This window comes from Danio rerio, chromosome 5, assembly GCF_052040795.2.
Source record: "Danio rerio strain M-AB ecotype USA chromosome 5, GRCz13ab, whole genome shotgun sequence".
Taxonomy (NCBI): domain Eukaryota; kingdom Metazoa; phylum Chordata; class Actinopteri; order Cypriniformes; family Danionidae; genus Danio; species Danio rerio.
The window spans coordinates 75,710,848-75,734,970 of record NC_141025.1 but is presented as its reverse complement, the minus strand read 5'-3'; the positions used below and the strand labels follow the sequence as shown (position 1 = coordinate 75,734,970).

The 24,123-nt window shown below is 34.7% G+C and overlaps 1 protein-coding gene across 2 annotated transcripts in view; it reads left to right on the top strand.

Annotated features, from left to right (window-relative positions):
• ephb4a (eph receptor B4a) overlaps positions 1–3,637 on the top strand; it is an 89,579-nt gene extending 85,942 nt beyond the window's left edge. The window contains exons 16-17 of one of the 2 annotated variants that reach the window (XM_087251239.1): positions 1,006–1,164; positions 2,588–3,637. In XM_087251239.1, coding sequence (XP_087107365.1) covers positions 1,006–1,164; positions 2,588–2,696 — 268 coding nt within the window. In that variant the 3' untranslated portion in view covers positions 2,697–3,637. 2 annotated transcript variants of the gene reach the window in all.
• The last annotated feature ends 20,486 nt before the right edge of the window (positions 3,638–24,123 follow it).

Sequence of the window (24,123 nt, the reverse complement as noted above, 5' to 3'; positions counted from 1 at the left end):
GACTGTGGAAGATTTCTTTCAACACATTTTAATCATAATAGTTATAAGTTATTTATAATAACTAATTTTATTTGCCTTTGCCATGATTACAGAACATGATTTGACTAGATAGTCATTACTTTTTGTAGCCAATCCAAAAAAAAAAAAAAAAAAAAAAAAAAAAAAATATATATATATATATATATATATATATATATATATATATATATATATATATATATATATATATATATATATGTGTGAAAATATTGTACAAATTTGCTCTGTTAAAAACATCACCTGGGAAATATTTAGAAAATAACAGAAATTTCCCAGGAGGCGAATTATTTTGACTTCAGCTGTAATTGCTCAAATGAAGAAGATGTCTTGAATTAGCCCTCAGTAAAGGAAGCCTTGACAGTTTTCCTCGAGGGGAAAAACTAAACAGTGACGGACAGAACTGGGCTCATACTGAGCATTGATTGACAGACTGACAGCTCGTCATGCTGAGAGAGGCGGAGCTACACTAACATACAAGAGGCCACACTGAGTGGACGAGAGCCGGGATCATCAATGATGGACAGAATGAGGAATGACTGAAGCTTTGATTGACAGCTATTGTTGAGCTCAATGCATTACTGTAATCACATTACTGCTCCTGTCACTAAAACATGCTTTAGTAATCCTGCTGCTGTCCATTTCTGAAAGTCGACAAGACAACATAAAATCAATTATGGCTGGATGATATAAAAAAAGATACACCATGGCAACGATAAAAGAAATCAGTTAATAGAAATGAGTTATTAAAACTATTATACATATGTTTAGAAATGTGTTGACGAAAATCTCTGTTAAACATTACTTATATTTGAAAATATACTATTATATTTGTGTATATACTTTTAAAACTTCAAATAAATCCTGCATTTGGGATGGGTTAGGGTTTATGTTAACATCTAGTTATAGTTTTTTTTACTTGAAGCAAGAAATATCATTAAATTAGGCACTGTTTTTCTCTGTGCGCAGCCCCTCTCACCCTCTGCTGGACCAGCGGTCTCCACTCACGCCCTCATCCTGCGGGACAGTGGGTGACTGGCTGCGGGCCATCAAGATGGAGCGCTACGAGGAGACGTTTCTGCAGGCGGGATACACGTCCATGCAGCTCGTCACCCACATCAACACGGAGTGAGTCCAGATCACATTCAGATTACATGCTTGGAAAACCAGATAAAATTCTTATATCACATGCATGTTGTTGTTTTGAGAACGTTAACAATGAATGTTAGAAAACGAAAAATAGAAAGTAAATGTTTGAATTTTCTAAATATTACAAATAAATGTTTGTAAACAAAGAATAGATCAATAAATATGTATAAACATACATAAATGCATTCATTAAAATGACTAAATAAATAAATAAATAGGCATAGCAGACTGCAGCATAGAAAAAAATAGAAAGGGAAATATATAAAAAATTTAATAAAATTAATAAAATTAAAATAATATAAAATAAAATAAAATAAATAAATATAAAAATAAAAGTAAATTAATCAAAAATATAAATATAAAAAATTATTAAACAAAATGAATCAGTCAATAAATAATAAAATAAAAATATAAATAGGTTTAATATAAATTAAAAATAGAAAAGTAAATGAATCAAATTTCTAAATATAAAAAAATAAATACTATTTAAAAAGACTAAATAAATGCAGAAATAAACCAATTTAATTCTTTTAGTTTGTTTATTTATGTATGTTTACACATAAATATTTATTGATGTATTATTATTTTTGTTTGTTTAATATTATCTACATTTCATATTTACATATTTGCTAAATTTCTATTTTTCATTTCTAACATTCATTATTTTTTATATTTAGAAATGTGATTTATTTACTTTTCCATTTTTAATTTCTATTTTTCAGTCTATTAAGAATATTGATTTATTTCATTTATTATTTATTGACTGATTCATTTTGTTTAATAATTTTTTATATTCAGATTTTTGATTAATTTACTTTTCTATTTTTAATTTCTATTTTGCAGTCTGCTATACCTATTTATTTATTCAGTCTTTTAGTTTATTTATTTATGGGCGTCATGGTGACGCAGTGGGTAGCACAATTGCCTCATAGCAAGAAGGTCACTGGTTCAAGCCTCGGCTGGATCAGTTGGCATTTCTGTATGGTGTTTGCATATTCTCCCCCAAGTGCTCTGGTTTCCCCCACAGCCCAAACACATGCGCTATAGGTGAATTGAATAAGCTAAATTATTTATGAGTGTGTGTGAATGTGAGAGTGTATGGGTGTTTTCCCAGTACTGGGTTGCAGCTGGAAGGTCATCCACTGTGTAAAACATATGCTGGATAAGTTAGCAGTTCATTCCGCTGTGGGGCACTAAATAAAGGGAAGGATATATATATATATATATATAGGATAGATATATGTTGTACTCTCCCATTCACTGCGCTCTTGAGTTTACTCAACTATGATGACTTTTCAACCCTGCAAATGTAAAAAAAATTCAGGCTTGACTCAACATATATATCTAGTTTTTGATCACATTTTAATCTCCCGTTTTAACGTCCCGTTCTCTCCGTCTTCAGGGATCTGCTGCGTTTGGGAATAACTTTAGCAGGTCACCAGAAGAAGATTCTCTCCAGCATTGAGGCTCTCGGGATTCAAAACAAAGCACCAGGGAATGTGCTGTACTGAGTGAACCACACACACACACACACACACACACACACACACATATGAACTCTACAGTGCTGAAGAGCCTTCATCTAACCAACCCGCTCACAATCAGGAACATTTCTACTTCCTTTTTTTTAACCATGGTGTCACTAAAGAATCAAGATGGCCTCTTTTCTTCCAAGACTACCTAATAAAAGCGATATTACATCTGATATGTGATATCAAACGGGTCTCACCGGGGGGGATGTTACCTTATTTGGACATCCTCTCGCTCTGACATCATAACGCAAGGACTGTGACATCACACACCTGTTTCCATTTTTGCAGAGTATTTTTCTAAAGGAGACTTTCGTACAGAAGGATGAGGAATACGACGTTTATTACGCAGGAATTTGGATACATTTTATTAACGATGACTTCTTCACGTGTGTCAGAAACACACACACACACAAAATAAATCGGTGTTGTGTCTTTGGAAACGATGCACTCGGTGTGTGTGTATGCGAGCAGCAATAAGAGCACAAAAGTCTTAGCACTTTTTTTCTGAAGAGAAAGACATGAATGAGAATGAATATGCGAACACACACACACACACACATATACACACTCTCTGCAACACTTGACTGGCACTAAAAAGAGACCAAATAAAGACTGTATGTTGTTGTTGTGTTTTTGAGTGGCTGAAAGACTGGAGGTTAAACACGTGCCATACTGTTTTACTACGGGAATGTTGTGCTGGTTTTGCTCACCAACTTGAACTGCAGCGTTTGGGTTTATGTCTACGAGGATTCGGTCTTCACATTGGAGATCACGCAAAGAACAAACCAGGGACTTTTATTTTGTTGCCTTCTCCGTCGGTTTTGTTTTGTATAAATATATACTTGAGTTATGTAAAAAGGTGCATTTTCTTTTTGGTCAGTGTAATCTGTGTTTCTGTTACAATAAAAAGTATACATTTAGACTGGTTTCACACTGTTCGCTTTTCGTTCTGTGCTGAATGTGTTGAACAAGGGGAACAAAATTACATTTACATTTAGTCATTTAGCAGACGCTTTTATTAGCTCTGATTTCAGAGTAGGGTCTAACCCAGCAGGAACTACCAGTACTGCAGGTGTACATTGATCTGGTGAATACATGCAGTAGATCATTTTACACTGTGAGCCTCATGAAAGCAGCGGTTAACCGTCGCCATTGTCTACACTCTACAGCATTGTGTTCTTCTCTAATCCTTGATGAGAAGTAGTTATGTGTTGTTTTGTTTTGTTTTTTGTGTTTTTTTTTGTTTGTTTAGTTTTTGTTTTGTTTTGTTTTTTTTGTTTTGTGCTTTTTGTTTTGTTTAGTTTTTGTTTTGCATTTTGTTTTCTTTTTTTAGTTTTGCGTTTTTGTTTTGTGTTTTTTTTTGTTAGTTTAGCATTTTGTTTTGATGTGTTTTGTTTTTTATTTAGTTTTTGTTTTGTTGTGCAATTTTTTTTATTTATTATTATTTTTATTTTATTATTTAGTATATTTATTATTTATTATTATTATTTTATTATTTATTATTTTTTTATTTTTGTTTTGCGTTTTGTTGTCTTTTTTGTTTAGTTTTGCGTTTTGTTTTTATTAAGTTTTTGTTTTGTTTAGCATTTTTCATAGTTTTTTAGTTTTGTGTTTTTTTATGTTTAGTTTCTGCTTTGTTTTGCATTTTGTTTTGTGTTTAGTTTTTTTGGGGTTTTGTGCTTTTTGTTTTGTTTTTTTGTTTAGTTTTTGTTTTGCATTTTGTTTTGTGTTTAGTTTTTTTGTGTTTTTGTTTTGTTTTGTTTTTTTAGTTTTTGTTTTGTTTTCTTTTTTGTTTAGTTTAGTGTTTTGTTGTGTCTTGTTTTTTTTATTTTTTGTTTTGCATTTTGTTTTGTGTTTACTTTTTTTGTTTCGTGCTTTTTGTTTTTTGTTTTTTGTTTTTGTTTTGTGTTTTGTTTTCTTTTTTGTTTAGTTTAGCGTTTTGTTTTGTTTTTTTATTTAGTTTTTGTTTTTTGTTTACTTTTTTGTTTTTATTTGTCCTATTTTTGTTATTTTTTGCGTTTTGTTTTCTTTTTGTTTAGTTTTTCGTTTCACTTTATTTAGTTTTAGTTTTGTTAAGCATTTTTAATATTGGTTGCATTTTGTTTTGTGATTTGTTTTTTATTTAGTTTTGTTTTGCAGTTTTTATTTTTTTTATTAATTTGTTGATTCTTTTTGTTTTTGTGTAGGTTTTGGTTTGCATTTTGTTTTGCATTTTTTTTTGTTTTGTGTTTTTATTTAGTTTTTGTTTTACATTTTGTTTAGTTTTTTATTTAGTTTTGGTTTTATTTTGCATTTTTTGTGTGTGTTTAGTTTTTGTTTTTTGTTTTGTTTTTGTGTTTTTTGTTTAGTTTTTTGCGTTTTGTTTTATGTTTTTTGGTTTGCATTTTTTGTTTTGTTTTTTATTTATTTTTTGTTTTACTTATTTTTTAGTTTTTGGTTTGTGTTTTGTTTTGTGTTTTTCTGTTTAGATTTTTTGTGTTTTGTTTGGGGTTTTTTGTTTTTGTTTTGTGTTTTTTATTTAGTTTTTGTTTTAAGTTTTGTTTTGTGGTTTGTTTTGTTTAGCTTTTTTTGAGTTTTTTTTATGTGTGTGCGTGTGTATTATATATATATATATATATATATATATATATATATATATATATATATATATATATATATATATATATATATATATATATAATGTATATGTGATACATATGCATTAAAACAAAACTGTACAAAGCAGGCTAGTTACATAGACATTTATATTCATATATAATTTGTATCATATACACTAAATATGAATAAAAAATTCAAAAATGTACATGTACATGGCACACACATATATTATGCAAATAATCTTTGCCCAGCAGTAGTTTTGTTTGTTTGTTTTTTGTTCTGTATTTCTTTTTCTCGCTTTTTGTTTGTCTAAAATTACAGAAAATATACTCACAATTGCTTTCCTCCATCAAATACTTTCAGTTTTAGACATTACATCAGGGTTCCCGCGGGTCATTATGTCATTTAAACAGGTCTATTCCACATTTATATTTAACAGCTTATATTCTAGATACTGAAAGTAAATATATATATTTTTGTCTTGAAATATTAGGGATTTTTATTAGGGATGTTTTAGCCCATTTTAGGGCCTTTAGGTTCAAAGTGTATAGAAAATGTAAATGTACAATTTGTAAAAGTGCTATCAAGATATCAAATATTGGAAGCTTCGAAGTCATGCAAACATTCTTGACCTCAAACTTTTTTTTTCGAAAAACTAATAAATTATCCACAGTTAATCACACAGTGGTTATTAAAATCATGCAAAATGACATTCAAGCTAAAACCATTTTAATATAATGCAAAACACAACAGTGGCCTGTTTTTCTGTTCATTGTGGGTCATGGAAATTCAGCTCTTTAGTCAGTGAAAGTCAGGCAAATGTCAAGAAACTTTATATTTGGCTTAAAATAGTAACCTTTATACATGGAGTTGTGCTTGAAAACATCCTATATGTACCTGTAAGTGGCATGATAACGTAATCATGCCTGAAAAAACATGATTGGGGCAAAAAAAATGTAATTTTGATCTTCAACACACAGTCAGACTATGTTAATGCAGCAGTTCCTGAACGACACGTTTCTTGGGCACACATAGACATAAACAGTCTGACAGTGTTGAGGACGTGGCGGTTTTTTTCTGAAAGCTGATACAGTATAAATATCTGATGTTTGCATACAGTACATACATGCCAGTGTACTATTACAAGATCTTTCATGAGGAAAAGAAAAGTAAGTCTGATGTTTGCATATGTAAACCTCAATGTACCGTCACAACACGCGCAAACGCAACGTCAAATACAGCAGATGCTGGATGTGCTGGTGTGTTGACATGATCACATTCCAAATGTTTGTTTTTTACTATGACTTTTGGTGCTAATTATTTTCCATTCCATGTATTTTGTTTTAGTTTTGTTTTGTGTGTTTTGTGTTTTTTGTGTTTTTTTGTGTTTTTTGTTTTGTTGGGTTTTTGTTTTGTGTTTTGTGTTTTTTTTTTTGCTTTGGTTTTGATTTTTGTTTTGTTTTTTTTGTGTTTTGTTTTGTGTTTTTTTGTTTGTTTTTTTTTCATTTTGTGTTTTTGTTTTGTTTGTTTTTTGCTTTGTTTTGTTGTATTTTTGTTTTGTTTTGTTTTTTATTTTGTTGTGCTTTTGTGTTTTGTTTGTTTTGTGTTTTTGTTTAGTTTTTTGTGTTTTTCTTTTTTGTTTGTTGTGTTTTTCTTTTGTGCTTTTTGTTTTTTTTTGTTTTTGGTTGTGTTTTGATTTTTGTTTTGTGTTTTTTGTGTTTTTTTGTGTTGTGTTTTTATTTTGTTTGTTTTTTTCTTTGTTTTGTTGTATTTTTGTTTTGTTTCGTTTTTTTTGTTTTGTTGTTTTTGCTTTTTGTTTTGTTTATTTTTTATTTTGTTGTGTTTTGATTTTTGTTTTGTGTTTTTTGTGTTTTTTTGTGTGTTTTTTTTGTTTTGTGTTTTTATTTTGTTTGTTTTTTTCTTGTTCAGTTGTATTTTTGTTTTGTTTTGTTGTTTTTGTTTTGTGCTTTTTGTTTTGTTGTTTTTGCTTTTTGTTTTTTGTTTTGTTTAGTTTTTTATTTTGTTGTGCTTTTGTTTTGTTTTTTGTTTGTTTTGGGGTTTTTGTGTTTTTGTTTGTTGTGTTTTTGTTTCGTGCTTTTTGTTTTTGTTTTCTTTTGTTGTGTTTTTTGTTTTGTTTGTTTTGTTTTGTGGTTTTTGGTTTGTTTTGTGTTTTGGTTTTGATTTGTGTTTTTTATAGTTTGTGTTTTTTGTGTTGTGTTGTGCTTTTGCTTTGTTTTGTGTTTTGTTGTGTTTTTTATTTTGTTTTGTGTTTTTGGTCAAAAATAGAACAGCAGAACTTTATATCTGGTGTCTCAATATAACATGACCCTTTTAATTCATTCTCTCTTTTAGCCTTCTCAACTCTTGATCCTTTTATCTGTGACTGACACACACACAAACACACACACACACACACACTTATACAGCTCTCTTTATGGAAACTTCCCATATATACATAATGTTTTTATAATGTACAGATTCTGTGAGCTACCCCTAAACTCTCCCTCCAGAAAACAATCTGCATTTATACTTCATTCTATGTTATCTATGAACTGTTTCCTCACAGGGACAAAAAAAAGTCAAAATGTTTTGGTATTGCTATACTTGATGGGACATTTGGTCCCCATGAAGTTAGGAACACAAGGTACACACACACACCTGTCAAATGCATATTTCCATAATAGATTTGGGGTGCTCGGATTTCTTGGACGTTCTTGTTTTAAGGATTCCTCCCAGTAGACACACAATGACCTTCTCTCCTCTTCATCAGAGGTGCGGGAGAGATTTGGGAAAAGGGCTTAGAGTTATTTTCCCTTCCCCCGTCTCTCTCTGTCTCTTCTCCAATGGATCTCTTGTCCCCAATCCCTCCAGAAGAAAGAGCCAGTTCTTTCCCAAGACTCCTTGAAAATGTCCTTGACTTAAACCTTCCATCTGCTTTTGACTTCTTTCTTTCTCCCATCTTCTGCTTTCTTCTCTGTTTGTAAGTTTAGAGACTTTATCTGGCACACAGTAGACTGTAATATTTAAAAGCGGTTCTTTAGTGGTTCTTTGGCTTGTAATCATAGGAGAATCACTTTACGTGCAACACTGTAAACATGCTGGCTTCCACACATTCCTTCATGGTATCTCAACAAAACCTGATTAAGTAAACTTCATAGTTTTTACAAATTTTCAAGAGTTGACACTTAGCTTATAATCAATAAATCGTATTTGGCATGCTGTCCCGGGAGAGAGCCCTAAGCTCGTAATATGCTCGAGCCCGGGGCTCCCTCCTGTTAGAAGGGCGAGAGGGGAGTTCAAGCTCAGGTAGGTCTCGAGAACTCCCCTGCTTGTCGCCATGTGAGAAGTGTAAACTAAGATTGTCTTGGGTGATCATTTGGTTTAGTCGATTGGCTATGGTTTATGTTTTTGGACAGTGGGAGGAAACCGGAGAACCTGGAGGAAACCCACTTGAACACAGGGAGAACATGCAAACGCCGCACTGAAACACCGGTAGGAGGTTAAACCAGCGATGTTCTTGCTGTCAGGCAACAGTGCTAGCCACTGGGCCACCGTGTCGCCCTATCGAAAAAAGGGGGAAAGTAGGGGAGGAAGCTTCAAGACAAAGATAACTGAAGTGAAGAACTCTGGTTATTTATAATGCATCCACAATCATCTAATAGGGCAGATTACGGAGCTATTGAGGAGCCAGCCATGTTTTTGATCCTCTCAAAATTAGTTTACGAATAAACCACACTAAGTGGATTGAACTTAAAACATTCATTCATTTTCTTTTTGAAAGCAGAATGAACTGCCAACTTATCCAGCATATGTTTTACGCAGCAACACTGGGAAACACCCACACACTCTTGTACACACTCACATATGCTAAGGCCAATTTTAGTTTACCCAATTCCCCTACACCACATGTGTTTGGACTGTGGGCGAAACCAGAGCACCTGGAGGAAACCCACACCGATGTGGGGAGAACATGCAAACTCCACACAGAAATGCCAACTGACCCAGCCGAGGCTCAAACCAGCAACCTTCATGCTGTGAAGCAATTGTGCTACCCACTGCACCACCGTACGGCCCTTAAACTTAAAACAAAGAGTTGTGTTTAAAAAGATTTCAACTCATTTTAAATAAGTAGGTTAAACAAGCAGAAAAAGCCATTTTTAGTGCATATAAAGTAGAACAAATAAGAACCAGTAATTATTCTCCAGGAGTTATTTACACTCAAACACTGAAGTGTTTTTCAACTTTCACAAAACATCTATCACAGTTACAGCAATGTTATGTCAGCTTGTCATCCTCTTAGAAAACATTGATGGTCGCCTATCAATCTAGAACCCCCCCCTCACACAATCGTGTGAAGGCATAGGTCTCAAATGGGATTACTGTTGGGCCGCAGCTCTGCACAGTTTTCCTCCAACCCTAATCAAACACAGCTGATCGAACTAATCAAGACTAATAGAGACTGTTCAGCAGGTGTGAGTTCATTGGAGCTGGTTGGAGCTAAACTGTGCAGAGCAGCGGCCCTCTAGGAATTGAGTTTGAGACCACTGGTGTAAACCTTTATGCCCAACAAAAGGCCATTTTATGGCATTTTACATGAAGAAAACAAAGCCAAACAATTGTGATGAAAATTCTAAGCAGTGTGATGCAACATTAACTCCCAATTCATTAAACTTTTTTTTTTAAACTTAAATTTCTTACAGACAGTTGTGTTTTTACAGATAATTGTTAATTTCAATAATGTGAGACCAAGGAGTAATGAAAAACATAATTTCTAAATCCACACTATTTTATTTTATTTTACACATCTACTTTTTATGCAAAACAAGCTGCGAAACAGACCAAATCAAGTAGACTTCTGTAAACATAATAATGTACAGTATATATATATATATATATATATATAAAGAGAGAGAGAGAAAGAAAGGTGAAGTCAGAAATATTAGCCCCCATTTGATTTTTTTTTCTTCAACATTTTTTCCAAATAATGTTTAATAGTGCAAGTGTAAAAGATGCTGTTTTAAATCCAGTTTAAATGTTTTTAAAACTATTTTAAGTTCAATATTATTAACCCCTTTAAAAAAAAAATCTTGATTGTCTACAGAACAAACCGTTGTTATACAATAACTCGCCTAATTACCCTAACCTGCCTAGTTCACCTTATTAACCTAGTTAAGGCTTTAAATGTCACTTTAAGCTGTATAGAAGTGTCTTGAAGAACATCTAGTCAAATATTATTTACTGTCATCATGGCAAAGATAAAATAAATCAGTTATTAGAAATTAGTTATTAAAACTGTTATGATTAAGAATGTGTTAAACAAATCTGCTCTCTGTTAAATAGAAATTGGGGAAAAAGTAAACAGGGGCGCTAATAATATAATAATAAAAAAATAATAAAAGATAATGAATATTATTTTTTAAAAATGTTTATTTATTTATTTATTTTATTTATTTTTATGTGGCTAATGTTCTAATGAACTTGCATCAGTAAATATTTAATTTAATTTGCAGGTTACTTATAGTCAACACAAATACTATCAATATAATATATGTAAAAAAATGTTGTTTTGATGTGGCGATTATTCTAACAAACTAGTATAGAAAAAATATAAATACACTATAAAAAAAATCTATTATTTTACGTTTTTTACCAGTAGCTAGGGGGCCGGAAAAAAAATTTAAATAATGTCTGTTAAATTACAGACATTTACCACTAAATGACAGACATTAAATTACTAATAAACTAATTAAATTAAAATAAATAATTAAAATAAACTAATACTACTTAATAAATAATAAATTCACTGGAAATTTCAATTTAAGGAAATTTCTGTAATTTAATGCTTGTATTTTGTAGGCACCCTAGCTGCCGGACAAAAACAAACAAAAAAAAAAAAAACTTAAAATTACAGTGTACATTTAAATTGGTCTTTTATTTTACTCTTTTATTTTGCATCACCATACAAAAAAAATTGAGAATACACTGCTTTTTTAATAATTCTGCAATGAAACTTGACTTTTAACTAAATCTGTTTTTGAGCTTATATGCTGCAAAAAATGCTTTTGTCTTGTTTCTAGTCCATATATCTAAAAATTCTTATATCAAGAAGCGTTTTCTAGACAAGCAAAACATTGTCTTGTTTTCAGAAACAATATGCCAATATTAACTGAGTTTTCCCTTAAAACAAGCAAAATACAAAAAAGTTTTCCCTTAAAACAAGCCAATGGGGTGAGCAAAATAATCTTGTTTTACCTTTTGACAAGATTTTTTTTTGTCTCCAAGTAAGAAAAGCCTTTTTTGCAGTGTACGCCTTCAGTTGTTCATCTTTAACCTGAAACAGAGCAACACACAAACATGGAGCAGAAGCAGTGTTAATGTTAGCTCTTTGTCATTAGGGCGGGCGACTGGATAGGAGATTATGATTGTCTGTGTTGTGCTAAGCTCTTCTGAATGCTCCAGCAAATTATATGTTGCTCTACTCAAGTTTTTTGGGGTCTATGATTGTCTGTCTGTTTGCTCCAGCAGGCTTTATCTTGAGAGGAAGAACACAAAGCACATTCCTCAAGTGTCTCTCTCCACCCCCTTCTCCAATCTTTGTGTGTAAAACAATGGCCGTGCATCCCTCTGCAGGACAAAAGACAGCCGTCAGCACGCTCCTCTCTTCCTTCACAGATGGATTTATCATCGTCCTGGGCCATTACTCAAGCCAAAATCTCAGCGCCGCATCTTGAACAGGCTGGCCAGATGCACAGCGACGCTTGTGCTCTCAACTCTTATACTGAAACAATAAGAAAAGAGAGGCCAAGCATGCGTTACGGCTATTTAATATAGTTGGACTCGTCACTATAGACGAAATGAGGAATTTGTTTAGGCACTGGAACAGAAATAAGTTGGGAAAAGTTTGTTTTGTGGGCCAAACTACATTTTAAATGCTAGAAGTGAGACTGCTGAATTGTCCGTCCCTATTTTTAAGAGATGAAAATGTGAACTATGAGTTCTCACTCATTCACTCAGGAGATCAAGCGTCTTCTTCTCTGTTACAAGCTTGTGTCAGAAGCTTAAAGTTGTGTAGCGCCACCCTGTGCAGTGGGGTCTTTCTGTTTTTCATTAAGCGCCATCTAAAGTCAAGGAGTGATTTTGCTTACTCTTTTGCTCGATGCCAGTGAAAATCGCTTGAGTTTGAATGCGGAAAAAGGTCTTGAAAATTGCTGACGATAAGCACAAACGAAAAGCGTCCCAGTGTGTACGAGCCTCAAGTCTCTCTCTTTTTTTTTATTTCCTGATATTAAAATAGGATCCAAATCCCCCCCATTTTGAGGCCGACCGCAACGTGAGGTAGGAGTGCAGCCGCAAATAAGCACCCTTAATGTGTTTATACCTTTATAAAGATTTTAACGTTAAAGGTTCACGAAATCCTCGAGTACTTTTTTTGAGATGTTAACAGATTTGTGTGTGTTGAGCATCAGTTAAGACAATGTTAGCACCTGTCAGCTTTAATTGTGAGAGAAACTGGATAATTTTGAGCTTTTGTCAGCTCATTTCAGCTTCCGGGTTTAAAATGATTTTTGGGGTGGATCAAAATCAGCGACGTAGCGCAAAACTGCAACTGGAATGATGATGCGTCGGTTTCTCATTATTATTCATAGCAGAGTTTTCTTATCCTATGAGAAGAGCCGGCTTCTTAATTATTCATGACTGCGCTTGCTTTCCGAAGGCAAGACAGACCTGCCAGTGCCAAGCTGTGAGATCCTACGTTGATGACTGGGTGAAACCGCGTCCACGGACCCAAGGCACACAATATTTAGCCGTTCATGAAGGGTGGTATGTTTGTTTCCATGATCCACAGGGTTTGTTGCACGTTTTTCCCCGCAATGCTGTAAGGGCAGATACAGCAAAGCTGTTTGTGTGCAGCAAGCATTTTTGTCAGGAGAGCAGTACAAGAATTGGAGAATGGTGCACGTTGTCTTTTATCAGGAGTTCGTTCACATTTAGACACATCGCCGTGCTGTTGTGTTCGCCTAAATACTCCAGATTACCAGCAGGGCTAATGGTTAAAATAGAAAGGGGAAGAGCCCTGCTGCACTAAGTCTGCATTCAGACGCGGAGATTGAGGGAAAAGTCCTAATTTATAGTGTTCATATGAACACGATTATCTTTACAATGATATAAATTGTGGTTATCTATTTATGAAATTATGAATAACAAATGTAGCAGGGCATTAAATTACAGTTTATTTCTTTTCATTTTAACTTTGTAAACTATAAACTCATGCGTCTCCTCACGGTTTGTCTAATTTTGTGAGCCGACTGACAACAGATATTCGCTCCCCTCCTTCTCCTCTGCTCTGCTGGCCACGCCCATTATTAGGGGTGTCAAAAATAATCGTTTTTTGGTGCACTGCGATGCAGACGCGGACAATTCGGTATCGGTTCAATAATAATCATAACCGGATATTACTGAAGTCATTTACCTCATATGCGCTCTGTCGTGAGGGAGGCGATCGCGAGTATTTACAACGCTCTAACTACCTAAAACTCATAAACTGTGCACAATTTCACTGTGTGTGTTTGCTGGATCAGTCTTTCAGTGACATACAACAATAGCCCCTATTTCACTGAGATCGAGAGAATGAAAGTAGCATACTCCATTTCTCTCTCTCTCTCTCTCTCTCTCTCTCTCTGTCTTTCTCTCACACACACAGTGGCCCATTTGACTAGCTGGTTTGTCTTCTCTTCTCGGCTGTTTTACAGCGTTAATTTTGCATACAGAAACGAGCGCGTGTCTGCAGTTTTCTCCACCGTGTCTATCATGCATCAGCTGTGAGATCGCCGCCTGCCGCTTGTCAGCATCACTCTTCTGAAGAGCGCAGCGCGCAAGAGCCAATCGCAACCATTTTTTTTTTGAGGGTGTGACCAATCAAAGAGGTGTAAGAGAACTAGACAAGGATCAGAAATTAAGCTGGATATTTGTTTATATTATTTGCTAAATGCTCGTTTTGTTTAAAGTTACAGTTTATATATCTATACATCATCTGTTTGTATTAAATGACAAAATTGTATTACAAATAGTATATAAATATAAATATATTCAAACATTTTAATACAAGAAATGCTGCTGTGAAGAAAATATAAAACTGTAAAAAAGCACCGTCAATGCACCGAAATATCGAATTGAACCGAATCGACGGCATGATAATCGTAACCGAACCGAACCGTGAGACCAGTATAGGTTCACACCTCTACCCATTATGATGCATCTTTTGAAAAATATCTGAGGTCGACTTGAACTGAAAGTGGGGGGTGTTATGGTGCTTTAATGTTTACTTTCACCATTTCATTTAGGGAAACTCCTGAAATAAATAAGTTCTATCTCTGAACTTTAACAATAAACCTATATAAAATGCTACACTTCCCACCTCCAGTCACAATGACTTCTGGGACTTCTAGAGCGAGTTCGGTGCTCAAGTCTGCATCGCTGCGTCCTCGATACCAAGAACACATCTGGGAACTTTCACATGTCCTCCATTCATGCAGTCTTGAGTTTTGGAACTTTGGCAGTTGATGATGACGTTACACGAGGACGCAAGACGGCTGAAGAACGCATATTGAGAAACAGCCTTGTGGGAACGATGGGTGGGGAGAACCAGCATTAAAGGCACAGGCAACAAAAACAGCTACATAGTGTTTAAAGCAGAAAATCTCAATATTCTAAAAGCTATAATAAATAATCTGATGAGTGTTTTAAGCTGAAACTTTACAGACACATTCTGGATGCACAAAAGACTTATCTTAAATCTTGAAAAAGGGGGTAAAATAGGTGCCCTTTAAAGGAAATACATGGACAAAACTGGAAATGTGCTGGCAATTCTGGAATGAGTGATATACTAATTCTTGCCGATCGCCATCCTCAAGTAAAGATCTGCACATTGACTGCTTCTCTTTTCTATGTGATGGAGATCAATTATGGGGTGTAAGTATAACAGACATCTCAGACCATTCGGCTGTGCACAATTGTAGGATCATTTGCGATTCATTGATTTCACATCTGGCCGAGAGGCGCACACACATTTTTTGTGCATACATTTGTTCCTCTCAATCACATGTACACATATTCGAGACACTGAATATTAAATATAGCATGGCTCTTATGCAGCAGATTTGTCAAACTCAGTTCCTGGAGGACCAGAGCCCAGCAGAGTTTAAATCCAACCCTGCTTTAACACACTTAAGGACTCAATTAGTTTGATCAGGTGTGTTTAATTAGGGTTAAAGCCTAAAGCTGCGGTCACACTAGAGTTTGTGTGTGTGAAATTCTGTCATACGGTGCTGTGAAAAGGGGCGGGATTAAACAAGATGATTAGACATTTAAAAAGTGAGCGATTGGTCCATATTTTAAATTCCTGTCCAGAGAGGTCGTGTTTTGATCTTCAATTGGTCTCACGACATCAAGAGATGCGACAGTTCAAAGTTCACCAAGCTTAAACTTTCCAATGCAGGGAACTTAAACTTGTCGCATGAGCTTGCGTTTCCGGTCTGACGCATTCGCATGCGTATGAATGGAAGTCTATGGGGAGAAAAGTCTAGTATGACCGCAGCTTAACTGTGCAGTGAGGCCCCGTTAATGCTGTGTTCACACCAGACGCAAAACACGCGGATAAATCACGCTATTCGCGCGTAAATAGCCGCGTGAACATTTGAGTTTACTCGCTTCATAGCGCGTAAAAATCCGATTTATTCGCGTGTCAAATTCACATCAAAACAGACGCGGATTCACGTGATGGGCAGGGCTTCTGTCTGCCCGGTGATTCATAGCTCTAGACTCTAGCTTTGTAGCTAAATGGCTAACATGGATTTAATGAAGAAAATAACAGTGTTTATGTGCTTTATAAAGACTGAAAAACAGCGTCGATACGTTTCTGAGTCGTGTCTGAGTCCACTACATTCTTTCTGAGGTGCATCCAGCTCTGTGAGCTCATAAACTCCTCCAAAAACTGAACCTGGATGACGGAGGCTTTCAGCGGTGCTGAGCCAAGCCCAGTTTGATGAACTGTTGTCGGTGAAGGCTGGAGGATTTCCCTCGGAACACCGACAACAGGTTCTACGTCACAATCACGCCCCCACAAGAGCAAGCTTCTGATTGGTTAACGCGGCGCGAATTTACGCTGAAGTTCAGATTTTTGAAATAGAGAGTTTTGCGCTCAATTCGCCCCGCGTCATTCGCGCAATTTGCGTCATTCGCGCTGCGGCATTCGCGCGTATCACGCCACAGGATGTCTATTCGCACGTTTGCATTGACTTAACATGTAAATCACTCGCGATTGACGCGCGTTCCGCGTCTGGTGTGAACGCAGCATAACACTAGTGTGTTTTAGTTTTAAATCTGCGTTTTAGATCAAAAACGATCTGCGTCCACACTAGCGTTTCACCTAGCGTTTCTAAACATATCTCCATCCATACTACGCCACCAAAAACGTATATCACATGACCATTCGCACACTCAGGACATGCCTGTTCTAGTATAAACAGGAAGCATGTGTCTTGCTTGGCATTTGGTTATTGTTAGTCAACAAACGCTGGTTGAACAATGAACGCGATGGCAAAGAAAGCAAGAGAGGTATTTTTGTGGACAGATAACGAGGTCGAGTTGTTACTAAACGTAACAAATGAATAACTGCACAATGGCACCTAAAACAGACAATAGTGCAAACAACGCTCCCATTTCTGTGTCCATGTTGTTTACATTGAAGGCTGGTCTGCTTTCTTCCGGTAGCGTTAAAACCATGTGTTATAGTCATGTGATAGGAGCTTGACGAATAAGGGAAGGATACGCAATGACACAAAAGCCCCAATCAGGTAGCGAATGTCTGCAGCACCGCCTCTGTTTTCATATCTCAGTTTTTCCTCATCCACACTGAGACGGAGCAGCAGCGTTTCAGAATGAAAACGGCCTCTCCAGCGTTTCCAAACCGCTCCGTTTTCAGCGCTCAAAAACTCCGGCGTAGTGTGGACGGATGGTGTAACCCTAGCAAAACTTCTGCGTTTTCAAACTAAAACGCATTAGTGTAAACGGGGCTGAGTCTGACACCTGTGCTATGCAGCATAGTATAAATGAGGCCACTGGACTCTCTGATGTTTCTTAAGCCATGGTCACACTGCACTTTTTACCTAATAGACTTCCATTTAAACGGTCACGAAACCCCCCCCCCCTGTCTGAGCAGGGTGTTTTCACACCTCTAGTTTGGAAAAAAGTCAGGAAAGTGGGTGTGTACAGCTCAGTGTAGATGGGAGCGTCAGAGGAGGGAAAGAGAGAAGATTTTGCATTAAAATGGGAGTTTCCATTAGTGTATTTCAGTGGACCAATTTCCTTTGCTTCTTTCCTTGCTTATTGTTGATCCTTGCCAGAGGGTGCCATACGTTTATTTTAAATTATAATAAAGATCCTTTTCTAAAGTTTTTGATGTTTATCATTTTGTCATTTTGTATTTTAATTTCAGTTTTCTGCCTGAGATTTTTGGCCTGTTGGCTCATGTTATTGTAAAGTGTAACCAAAATAAATAAATAATAATAAGAAGAAATACTGTAAATATTTTCTTCATCTGTTAAACATCATTTAGGAAATACTCCAGAAAAAAACAAACAAAAAGCGCTCTGGGGTAAGTTCAAATGTATGGTCGGTGCTCTTTGGGTAAGGGATTCATCAAATCTGCAACAAGAATCAGTCCAAGGCACTCGAGTAAAGTGAAAAAATTAAAAAGCCTTTATTCACATGGCTAAATCTCTAAAAACCTACGCGTTTCGGCAGAAGTCTGCCTTCATCAGGGTAACAGTGATCAGGCGTGACTAGAGTCTCTTTTGAGTACTACGGTCACATGACTCATTTAAACATCTCAAATGGCACTCAAATAATTTAACAAGCAAACTCTACTACCATCATCAGATCGTCATTATACATTGATGTATGTGTTTATATGTATGTATGTATTTTCCATATATATGTATATGTGTGTGTGTATGTATGTGTATGTATGTATGTATGTATATATGTATATATGTGTATATGTATATATATGTATGTATGTATATATATATATATATATATATATATATATATATATATATATATGTATATATATGTGTGTGTGTGTGTGTGTATATATATATATATATATATATATATATATATATATATATATACAGTGTATATATATATATATATATATATATATATATATATATATATATATATAAATACAGTATATATATATATATATATATATATATATATATATATATATATATATATATATATATATATATATATATATATATATATATATATATATATATTTCTCTTTTTTCTTCTCTCTCTCTCTCTCTCTCTCTCTTTTCCCACATATGCAAGTGGGTGTTTGTGCATCTATGCCGAATATATGATGGTAGTAGAGTTTGCTTGTTAAATTATTTGAGTGCCATTTGAGATGTTTAAATGAGTCATGTGACCGTAGTACTCAAAAGAGACTCTAGTCACGCCTGATCACTGTTACCCTGATGAAGGCAGACTTCTGCCGAAACGCGTAGGTTTTTAGAGATTTAGCCATGTGAATAAAGGCTTTTTAATTTTTTCACTTTACTCGAGTGCCTTGGACTGATTCTTGTTGATCATTTAGGAAATATTTGAAAAAGAAACAGTAATGCCCAACACTGCAAATGCACTCGATGCAACTGACTCTTAAAGGGAATGTGAGATGAGACTCTGATTGGTTTAATACATGTTATGCTCAAAACACAGCTATAACTCATTAAGAGAATAAGCTCAACCCTGTTAGACCATGCGCCGGGGCACAGAGCATTTTTTTCAGTCCATAAAATAGCAAAAGTGGATTCAGACATGCCCTTAATGCCTCTGCACCATGCACTTTAGACTTAAGCCCACCATGCCGCCACAAACATTGACTTCCATAGTATTTATTTTTCCTAATATAACTCCATATAAAGAGTTTTCTAACATTTTTTTCAAACATTTTCTAACATTTTTCATATTGTCTTTTGTATTCGTCAGTAAAGGCACACTAATAAAGGTTTGGAAGCACTTAAGGAAGCGTAAATGGTGAATAAATCTTAATTTTTGGGTGAACTATCCTTTAAGCTGGAAAGCTCAAGTCATCCTCAAGTCTAAGTGATTTCTCAAGCACATTTTTGTAAACTCATTATGGTAATTGGTTATGCATTTTCAACAAAGCAGTTTCGCCAAATTTACCAAACTTCATGTTCTTTATGTAATGACAGCTTATCTGCAGTCTTTTTATATTGTTACTCCAATCTTAGCCAATCCATTTGGTTCTCCAATCAAAGTGCGGGTAATGACGCATAATTCTGTGACAGAAAAAGAGTTCTCGTTGACAAACAATCTGCCATTTTGTTTTCAAAGACTCTTAGTTTTATTGGCCCGTTTTACAGGGGGTCATTCTCCTGTGCTTTAGTGTATACTTGTGTGTGTGACACTCTTGTCAGAGGGACGTCTCTGGTGCCTGAGTGTTGACAGAGTGTGTGTGTGACCTTTGTGTGAATGGCCATCCATTATAGAACGACGGGGAAGATAAGGACACAGGTCTGTCCTATTAGAGCTCAGTGTGTGTGTGTGTGTGTGTGTGTGTGTGAACACTTGGCTCTTTATGTCTAGTCTTCATTCTTGTGTGCGGTGAAGCATATGGGTAGACCTGACTGGAGAAGAGACGTAGATAAGAGCGATATAAAGCCAGACTCTCCATAAGGTGTGTGTGTGTGTGTGTGTGTGTGTGTGTGTGTGTGTGTGTGTGTGTGTGTGTGTGTGTGTGTGTGTGTGTGTGTGTGTGTGTGTGTGTGTGTGTGTGTGTGTGTGTTTGAATGGTCTGTGCATCATTAACATTCCATACTTTATGGGCATTTGCTGGACATTATAAAGGTTAAAAGAATGTTCCAGGTGGCGTGTGTTAAACTCTGCGCAGTTGCCTCAATGTTGCTCATTAATTTCCAATAAATTAAAGGGATAGTTTATCCAAAAAGTGCGTAATGTGCGTATATATAATCACTGTGAATATATAAATAAAAATATGTAAAATGCAATAAAACACAACCAAAAAATTACATATACATTTATATTTGTTTGCAGTTTGTATTAGAAATATGTTTATTTATAAATATAAATAAAAAAATGCTCAATTTTTTTTTTGTGTGTTTATTTATGTATACAAAATAAATATGCACAGTAAATATATATAAGCAATATCACACTCATAGCAGTGCAATATGGCTGTATATTGGTACTGGTGGGAGGCGTGCGTTGGCTTGAGCCCGCAGGCCGAGTACCTTAGTGTCCCACCAGTGATTATATACAGCCACATCGCACTGCTACGAGTGTGATATTGCGTTTATACTACAGTTTGATGGCATAATCGTGTAAATAATAATGAAAATCAAACCCAGAGAGTCTTAAAAACTCTTTTGTATGAGGAACTACTTTCTTCCGCCATTCATTCACATCTGTAGCTGACGTCAGAACAGCAAAAACCAATGCTCATTCACCAGCGTCACTTTTGAGCTAGTGTTTGAATGATTCTCTAGCGTAATGTCTAAAGTGATGACAAAACAGCTGATTTTGCTGACATTTTACTATTTAAAGGCTGAACGGCATGAAATGCCATCAGTCTACAGGGATTTCCCAGTATTTCTCTGTTGCAATCGAGAGATCACAATAATCAACCCTGAAAAAGAGATTACTATGGTGTAAATACAGCACTACAGCATACAAAAGAGAGAGATCAACTTAGAATGTCACTTAGCTGTTTTGTAATTTTTTTTTTTCAGTTGTAGCTTGAAACGTAAAGTGAAAAACCAGAGTTTTTCTCCCTGTAAGGACTCATTTGGTCTCTATCGCTATCTTGTGGGCGGAACGTCAACCGTCTTTGCTCTGCTCAGTATGACAGGCCAATGGCCGCCAATATGCTGAATCTCTGAAACTACAAATATTTAAAACAGGCACTATCCTTATTAAATAAATTGCATAGTTACAATCTAAACAACTACATTCTCACCTAAAACAAAGCTTCAAAAGTACATTATGTTGTCCAACAGCTGCACGGAGTAATACAAAATGGTGATGAGGCTGTAGGAGTACTGATGTTACTTTAATATCTCACGGCTATTAGCCAATCAGATTTGAGAACTGTTGAATAAATAAATAATAAAAAGAAATATATATATATATATATATATATATATATATATATATATATATATATATATATATATATATATATATATAAAAAAGCTTATGTTAAAAAAAAAAAAAAAAAAAAAAAAAAATATATATATATATATATATATATATATAAATAAAAAAATTATATATATATATATATATATATATATATATATATATATATATATATATGTGTGTGTGTGTGTGTGTGTGTGTGTGTGTGTGTGTGTGTGTATATATATATATATATATATATATATATATATATATTTTTTTTTTTTTTTTTTTTTTTAAACATAAGCTTTTGGATGCATTAATTTGCGATTAATACTTTGACAGCACTACTGTAACCCTTGACTTTCATTTGTTCTTCCTACTATGAAAGTCAATGGTTACAGGTTTTTAGCATTCTTTAAAATGTCTTACTTAGTGTTCAACAGAATAAAGAAACCCATAAAGGTTTTAACCACTTGACCGAGAATGAATAGTGAGTCAATTTTCCTTTTTTGGGTGAACTATCCCTTAAATCCACCTAGAAAAGTGGTGTTAAAGATGGTGTAGGTGGGCTGGATTATGGACCAGTACATTGGCACAGTGCCCTAGGCCTTTAAGTCCTACAAAGCCAGTCTGCCAAACACAAAAATGGCCATCAGCTACAGCAGTGTAAATTGAACACTCGGACCCCAAGGTTTCCCGGAGCATTTTGTGCAAAGTGACCAAGTAAACATCTGTGTGCTAGTTAAAGGCTTCCCAAACTTTTCAGCACACAACCCTCAAAAAAACAAGACCAGTGAAGCAAGAACCCCACTATCTGTGGAGGTGGTTATAAATATACAAATGTATCACACAATGGCGCACACACACACTAACACTCCTATATAAACACAAGCATATTGATCAAATAATGCAGCAGTCTAACAACCATATCATTTTATTCATTTGTTAATTTCAACATTAACCTCACTGAATGAGATAAGTGCACAGTAAGTCTATTGATGGTTTAATGTTGGAGAACAGCACTCAGAGATCATCGTCCACGTTTATTCATGACTTAAATAATTGCTGAAAATGTGTGTTGTAGGGTTTAAAATCGATCTGCTGCAACTGACGCTATTGCTGTGTTGTTATTGGCAATCCAAAACTATAAGTAAAAATAAAGGCTGAGGGCTTTTTATTTGCATGTTGTTTTTTAAATGTAAGTATTAACTACTTTTTCTTTTTTTTTTTAACACAGGCTCATTGGGAAAATTGTGCACTGGGCTACATTTTTGTGAACTGGGAAGTGTGTGCTTGCGGGTGCATACAGTTGAAGTCAGAATTATTAGCCCCCCTGAATAATTAGACCGCTTGTTTATTTATTCCCTAATTTTTGTTTAATGGAGAGCAGATTTTCTTAACACATTTCTTAACATAATAGTTTTGCTAACTCATTTCTAATAACGGATTTATTTTATCTTTGCCATGATGACTAAATAATATTTGAATAGATATTTTTCAAGACACTTCTATACAGCTTAAAGTGACATTTAAAGGCTTAACTAGTTTAACTAGGTTAACTAGGCAGGTTAGAGTAATTAGACCAGTTATTGTATAACGATGGTTTGTTCTGTAGACAATCGAAAAAAATATAGCTTAAAGAGGCTAATAATTTTGACCTTAAAAAATGTACATGGCTTTTATTCTTGCCGACATAAAACAAGTAAGACTTTCTCCAGAAGAAAAAATATTATCAGACATACTGTGAAAATTTCCTTGCTCTGTTAAAACAATTCAAAGGGGGGACTGATAATTCTGATTGCGACTGTATAAATATAAATGAGTGCTGATCTGGATGTAATGTCCGATTCTAATCGAGTCTGAAACTGCGTGATTGGGCTCGATTTCTGATCACGTGATCAGATCTGGACATCCCTAGTTTATGTGTGTGTGTCTGTCCTGACCAGGACTCCCTGCTAGAAGAAATACTGTATCTCAAAGGCACATTCCTGGTTAAATAAATAAATAAATAAATACACACATACTCGTATTTAGCTTAAAGTGACATTTAAAGACTTAATTAGGTTAATTAGGTTAAGTTGGGGTAATTAATTAAATGATTGTATAGCAGTGATTTGTTCTGTAGACATTTGAAAAAAAAGTAGCTTAAGAGAGCTAATAATTTTGACCATAAAATTGTGTAAAAATATTAAAAACAGCTTTCATTCTAGCCAAAATAAAACAAGTAAGACTTTCTCCTGAAGAAAAAATATTATCAGACATACTGTGAAAATTTCCTTGCTCTGTTAAACATTATTTGGGAAATATTTAAAAAGGAAAAAAAATTCAAAGGGGGGACTAATAATTCTGATTGCGACTGTATAAATATAAATGAGTGCTGATCTGGATGTAATGTCCGATTCTAATCGAGTCTGAAACTGCGTGATTGGGCTCAATTTCCGATCACGTGATCAGATCTGGACATCCCTAGTTTATGTGTGTGCTGTCTGTCCTGACCAGGACTCCCTGGTAGAAGAAATACTGTATCTCAATGGCACATTCCTGGTTAAATAAATAAATAAATGAATAAATAAAT